This window comes from Dendrobium catenatum, unplaced genomic scaffold (genome assembly GCF_001605985.2).
Source record: "Dendrobium catenatum unplaced genomic scaffold, ASM160598v2 fragScaff_scaffold_1721, whole genome shotgun sequence".
Lineage (NCBI taxonomy): Eukaryota > Viridiplantae > Streptophyta > Magnoliopsida > Asparagales > Orchidaceae > Dendrobium > Dendrobium catenatum.
In genome coordinates this window covers 384329-390844 of record NW_021320183.1, presented here as the reverse complement: position 1 = coordinate 390844, position 6516 = coordinate 384329, and the positions used below count along the sequence as shown (strand labels likewise).

The following is a 6516-nucleotide window of genomic DNA, read 5'->3' as shown; positions in this document are numbered from 1 at the left end:
AAATCTACCTCCCTCTATTTTTCCTAATATAGATCAAATTTAATATTTTTTCTCTTAATTGAATCATTAAAAATCGTATTATGTGACTGGAGTCACTTAGGTTTTCTTTGAGACGGTTTACTTATTATTTCTTGAAAAAAAATTAATTTTTTTTTTTAAAAATAATAAAAAAGCCATCTCAATCAAAGACTAAATTATGTAAGTTGACTCTCTATGATCTTAAAAAAATACAATTTTATGAAAAAAAAAAAAACTAAAAATTCAGTATTCACTCCTAATCTTCTGGAATTCCCAATGACCGTTGGCATCGTCTTTCCCTTTTCCCGCGTACAGCAAGCTCTCGTACCTTCCCTTCCATCAACGGCGGATGCCGTCTCTCAGAAAACTCAACGGCTCTGATCCTCTAATAACCGCTACGGAACGCTTCCCGGTACCGACACGATACGCGGCATGTTCCCCAATCCGTCTCCGTTTCGGTGCAGGGTCGCCGTCCCGCGACCCACTCTCTCTCTCTCTCTCTCTCCTCCTCCTTTCTCTGCCTCTGAGAATACGTCTTCTCTCTCCTCCTTCTTCTTCACAATTTGCCAATTTTCCATCTCATCTTTTTATTTATTTCCTCTCTCGTCCGCTTGCTTATCTCCTCCATATCCTTTTCGTCTACCCCGAAGCCGAACCTTCAACCCTCGATCGGACGACACACGGACGTCCACGTCGTCTTCGTCGTCTTCGTTGCCCGCTCCATGCTCCTATTTAACGCTAGCTGAAACTCTAACCCTAACGCTCTCTCTTTCCGCATCTTGAACTCCGCCTCCACAGATCTCTCTACGGTATGTCTCATCTCCGATTTCCGCTCTCTTTCTCCTCCTCTAGGGTTTCACACTTCCCCTTTTGTTCTCTTTTATTATTCTTCTTTTTTGGGTTTTTCAACTCTGTAGGAGCGATTGGTTTGTTCATGGGCCATGGTAATCGTCGAGAACAGTTACAAGGATTCAATCCTGAACGGCGATATGTCCGCGTGCACGGTTTCGTTCGAGGACCAAAACGAGAGCTCTACGTCGCTGGAGTTTGCTGGCGGTAGCGTATCTTGCGATGGCGCATCCGATGTGGATTCCGGCATGGCTTCTGACGAGTTCGATTTACTGGAGCTTGGGGAGCCCGGGACGGAGCTTTGCCAGGTTGGGAACCAGAGCTTTATCTTCCCGCAGGAGCTCTACGACCTTCCGAATCTTGGCTTGGTTATTTCGCTCAAAACATGGAATCAGAGCCTAACTGAGGAGGAGCGGTTCGCGTTAGCGGAATACTTACCCGACATGGACCAGGAAAACTTTGTCCTAACACTCAACGAACTTTTTTCTGGGAGTAATTTCCACTTTGGTAGGCCGCTTGAGGCCTTCTTTAATCAGTTGAAGGGTGGGCTCTGTAATCCAACGGTCGTTGCTTATCGCAGGGGCTTGAATATCTTCCAGCGACACCAGCACTATCATCAGTTATGCGAGTATCAGAATTCCATGGTGGGGAACCTTGTTCATATAAGGGATATGTGGCAGAACTGCTCTGGGTATGGAATTGAAGAGAGGCTGCGATTTCTGAACATTCTGAGGAACGAGAGGAATTTGGGTTATGATAGGAATGGAGATTTGGGTTCCGAGACAGATTGTGGAAGTATTGATTCTAATGAAGCTTACTGGAGTAGAAGGCTCAGTAAGGGGCATCAGGAGATGCATTCATCGAGGAAAGCTTCTTTTGATGCTTTTACTCAGAGGAGCAGATTGGCCGTGCAGCCAGTAAGGTCTGGGAAGGCTAAGGTGAAGGGAATATTGAAGTTGGCTGCTGCAAAGGTTCCTGCAAAGAAAGAATACGCACGAGCTCCAGGTAACTTCTACTGGTTTATGGTTGTTATTCTGAGAAGAAAGTTAAACCGCCCAATTTATGATTGGTGTTCATCAACAAAGTTTTTTTTCAGGGTTTGATTTGTCCGAGGTCCGAAGGAGTGTTCCTGATGACAATTATTTTGAGGATCCAGGTTATGGAATGGCTGGGCGAAGTGTTCGTGGAACCACGGCTGCCAAGTCAGGCTCTTTGAAATTTAAAAGAAAGGGCATTGTAAAGAGGTATGCCCAAGATATGCCAAGTGATTTTGGTGTGGAAGATGTTGATGAGCATGTTGGGAATTCTAGTTACCTTAACAACCGAAAGGAATCTGTTCAGGCACTTCCCAATCCCATTGCTTCTTATGATTACAAAACATTTAGTAGAATGACGAAAGTGAAGCAACCTAATGAGGACTGGAAATATCCTGCCAAAGAGCAACTTCGACATCAAGTGGCCAATGGATCTCAGTTTGACTCGTCCGATTCTAATAGATTAAATAAGCATGGAAAAGTATATGAAAAAGCCATTTGTACTATTGGTCCTCGCACATTCAATGGCTCAAAAATAAGAAAGAAATGGGAGGGTGAAGATGATTTCAGAATCAATAAAAGTAGTTTTGGCTCTAAAGTTAGTTCTTGTAAGGCTCCTCCAGCTGAATGGAGTGGCTCTCATTTTCACTCAGACTATGTAACCAAAAATTTGCAGGGTCAGCTTAGAAGGAAGTCTTCTGAACATGATGAAGCCGGTGTGGAATACTCAAGGCGCAGTCCTATTTATGATCAAAGTGAGGAGACACAATCTGATTCATCAGACAAGGTTGAGGCAGGTGGGGGCATGTATCCCTATGCATCCAAATCAGTGCATTCTAATGCAGCAATGGAGGTTCGTCAGTCTGTAGTTAAACTAGAAGATGATTTTAAATTGACAAGTAAACTGGCCAAATCCAGTAAACGAGTTTATCAAACAGCTGATGGAGACATGAATGGCAAACCACGGGAAATGGAACCTTACTCTCGTAATGTTAAGAAGAAAGGTAAATCAAATGACACCAATTACTTGGATAGTGGTAAATCAATAAGAAAGTCACGGTTGACACATTTTAGTGAAAAGTTGCAACCTGCTTCACTTGGTTGTGCTGCAGATAGAAAGCGGAAAGTAACAACTGATCATTCAAATGACATGTGCAACCACATAAGAGGCATTACAGACGAAGCTGAGGAGATTTTGGATTTAAATGCTGGATTAACCAATATGGAAAGGCAGAAAAACAGAGCTGAAAACAAGAATCAAATCTCAACTGATTTTGCTTTGGACGATGATACTCAGGAAAGTTTAAGCATGCCCATTCTGGCTTGTAATTCCCGTTCAAAGAAGAGGAAAGGAAAAAGTGGAGATGAATATCATGCTCAGTTAGATGAACCTTTTCATAGGCAATCTAGTCCAAAGAAGCAGATCGAAGGGTCATCTACTATGAAAAAGAAAGGGAAAAGGAAAGCTGATGCTGTAGTTGTTACTTCATCTGTTGCGACTCCTGAACCAATCATTCTTGAGAAGCGAGGGTCTGAGTTAGAGATGGATGTGAAGACACAGAAGAAACCATTCACTTTGATCACTCCAACCATTCATACAGGCTTTTCATTCTCTATTATACATCTCCTTTCAGCTGTCCGGAAGGCTTTAACCACTGCACAGATGGAAGATCCTGAAGATATTGGTAATCACCTTGGGAAGGATGTAAGCATGCTTGCTAATGGAGGAGGGCAGAAATTTTTTCTTCATATGGCCAATGACACATATATGTCTCGATCTATTGATAACTTGGATGGCATCATTCAGAGTAATTTACCATCTCTCAGAGTCCAGGAGATTGTCCATAGAGTTAAGTCAAACCCTGGGGATCCTTGCATCCTTGAAACTTCAGAACCACTCCAAGATTTGGTCAGGGGAGTGCTGAAGATATTTTCATCTAAGACAGCACCGTTGGGAGCCAAGGGCTGGAAGGCACTCGTCCTGTATGAGAAATCAGCTAAAAGCTGGTCTTGGGTTGGTCCAGTTTCTTCTACTAATTCTGATGACAACGACAATACCGAAGATGAAACCTCTGCAGAGGCATGGGGCATTCCACACAAAATGCTGGTCAAATTGGTCGATGCCTTCGCTAATTGGCTCAAAAATGGTCAAGAAACCCTTCAACAAATAGGAAGTCTTCCTGCACCACCTGCAATGTTAGCTGTTGTGGATTATAAGGACAGGTTTAGAGATCTCAGAGCCCAGAAGAGCCTGAACACTATCAGCTCAAGTTCTGAAGAAGCGAGAGCTTATTTTCATAGGGAGGAGCTCTTGAGATACTCAATCCCAGACAGGGCCTTCCAATACACTGCTCACGACGGAAGAAAGACCATTGTAGCACCACTAAGGAGGTGCGGTGGCAAACCAACATCAAAAGCCCGTGATCATTATATGCTCAAGCCCGATCGTCCTCCGCACGTCACTGTTCTTTGCCTTGTCAGAGATGCCGCTGCGAGGTTGCCTGGAGGTATAGGCACCAGAGCAGATGTTTGCACTCTAATAAGAGATTCGCAGTATATTGTTGAAGATGTCACTGATGCACAAGTTAACCAAGTTATCAGTGGGGCTTTAGATAGGTTGCATTATGAGCGTGACCCTTGTGTACAGTTTGATGGAGAAAGAAAATTGTGGGTTTATCTGCATGGGGATCGCGAGGAGGAAGATTTTGAAGATGATGGTACTTCATCCACAAAGAAATGGAAAAGACAGAGGAAAGATCCTACAGATCCTTCCGAAGTAGAAACTGCTAATGATTCTCATTATCTTTCAACTGGTGAACCAGCAGCTGGTTTTTCTTCTGCCTGTGAATTCAATTCCGATCTTAACATGGATGACAATGGTGAGCTTGTTTTTAATGATTTGAGCTCTAACAGAGAGAATGTTCAATCTTATGTTAGCCCTACACGTTTTGAGAGAGGTTCGAGTAATCCCTTGCAGGAAAGCAAAATGCTTTGTCAAGAGAACTTAACAAATCAGGATTTTGATGATGAAGCTTTCAGCAGAGAAAGGCCAGTTGGGCTTTTGAGTGCAGGTTTATTTTAAAGAATATGTGATCATAGTCTCAATCCTTGTGTTTATATTGTAGGATCGATGAAGTTAATAATCGGAATTGAATGAAGTGTTTAATTCCTCTACTGCTGCGACACTGGTAATTTTCCTTGTTTTTTTTGCTTATTTTCATATTAGTTTCATCTGCAGGGGAAATATGACGCCATGATTTTTGCTGTAATTGTGCTGCTTCTCAAGTTGTATATTATCTAGCGCATGAAACATCTCTGTACCAAAAACCTCTGTGAGTTAAGTGATTGCTCTCTAGCTAGCTTGCAATCAGTTCTGATATCATAGAAGAGATTGAGATATTTATTTTTTATTGTTGTTGTATTGATATTGTTGGATTTCAATCTGTAAAATATCAAAATCTTTTTAACAAGTATGAAGTAAGTCAAATAAAGAGATAAGAGAGGAAGTAAGAAGAAGTAGAGGAATTGAGGAATCAAAAAGATTTTTTTATGAGTTTGATATTAATTTGATCTTTCATAATGAAAAATTAATGGTTCATTTTGATCTTTTTCTCATTTTATATCAAATATTTATATATTTTTTTATTTAATTCAGATAAGAGGCCATTCTTGCTCTCTTTGATTATATCTTAAGGTTAGATGACAACACTCTTGAAGTAAATATTTAATAGGTTAAAAATAATATATTATTATGTGTAATAAAAAGGAGGGGATAATATCATCTAAGCGTGTTATTATTTGATAAAAATAAATAAAACTTACAAAGAAATCTGTTGTAGTTTAGTTGGTTAGGATACTCAGCTCTAGGGGTGTAAGCGAGTCAAGCCAACTCGTGAGTCAGCTTGAACTTTGCTCGATAATGAGCTCGTACAATATACGAATTCGATTTCGAGCTGAACTCCACTTGACTCGAAGACTCGTCGAGTGGCTAGATTGATTAAATACGTCAATCCAACGGACTGCAGTCATTCCAAAGTCCGCTACCAAGCCTCCGATATAGTTTCTCGCCTTGATGCCCTCGCTCTTTTCTGCGATTCATTGCTCCAAGTAGTAATTGCCCTAAAGCTTAGTAAATTCTTGTCCAGCATTATTTTCTTCGTTTGGATTAAAAAAAAAAAAAATTGAACTCTCTATGACTTTACGTAGTTCTATTCTACGATTCTCCTCTATTATCTCACTCTGGTCATCTGGAGCTTTGCTGTTGCTGCCTTCCATTTCTTCTAGTTGCTATTTGATTTTATATTTTTTGAGGTCTGCTGAGGTTCTATTTTTTTTGCATTTGACAATGATGTTGTTCCATTAATAAGCAGTACTTCTCTCCTTGCATGGTCGATTGACAACCAGCGAAGTGAGGTGGTATGGTAGTTATTGTCGGTTCTCCCCCGAGTCTCCTCTCTTTTCGATCCAGGTTCAATATGCTATTAGATATTCTATTTTTTAAGCTATGGTGTTTTGCTATCACTAACTTGAACATACATCCACGAACTTAAATACTTGATTTATTGCCTTGTTGTTGTTGTCGCTGCCTTTCGATTTTCAATTCTAATTTATGTTG

The 6516-nt window shown here is 40.9% G+C and overlaps 1 protein-coding gene across 2 annotated transcripts; it reads left to right on the top strand.

Moving 5' to 3' along the window:
• Window positions 1-303: 303 nt before the first annotated feature.
• LOC110113519 lies at window positions 304-5268 on the top strand. Of its 2 annotated transcripts, XM_028701474.1 has the most exons (4): window positions 304-827; window positions 936-1872; window positions 1964-2905; window positions 3014-5268. In XM_028701474.1, the coding sequence occupies exons 2-4, from the start codon at window positions 960-962 to the stop codon at window positions 4981-4983; spliced, it is 3825 nt and encodes a 1274-aa protein (XP_028557307.1). In that variant the 5' UTR covers window positions 304-827; window positions 936-959; the 3' UTR covers window positions 4984-5268. The 2 variants fall into 2 exon arrangements, with proteins under 2 accessions (XP_028557307.1, XP_020701799.1); XM_020846140.2 differs by having other exon boundaries at window positions 306-827; window positions 1964-5268.
• Window positions 5269-6516: the final 1248 nt, after the last annotated feature.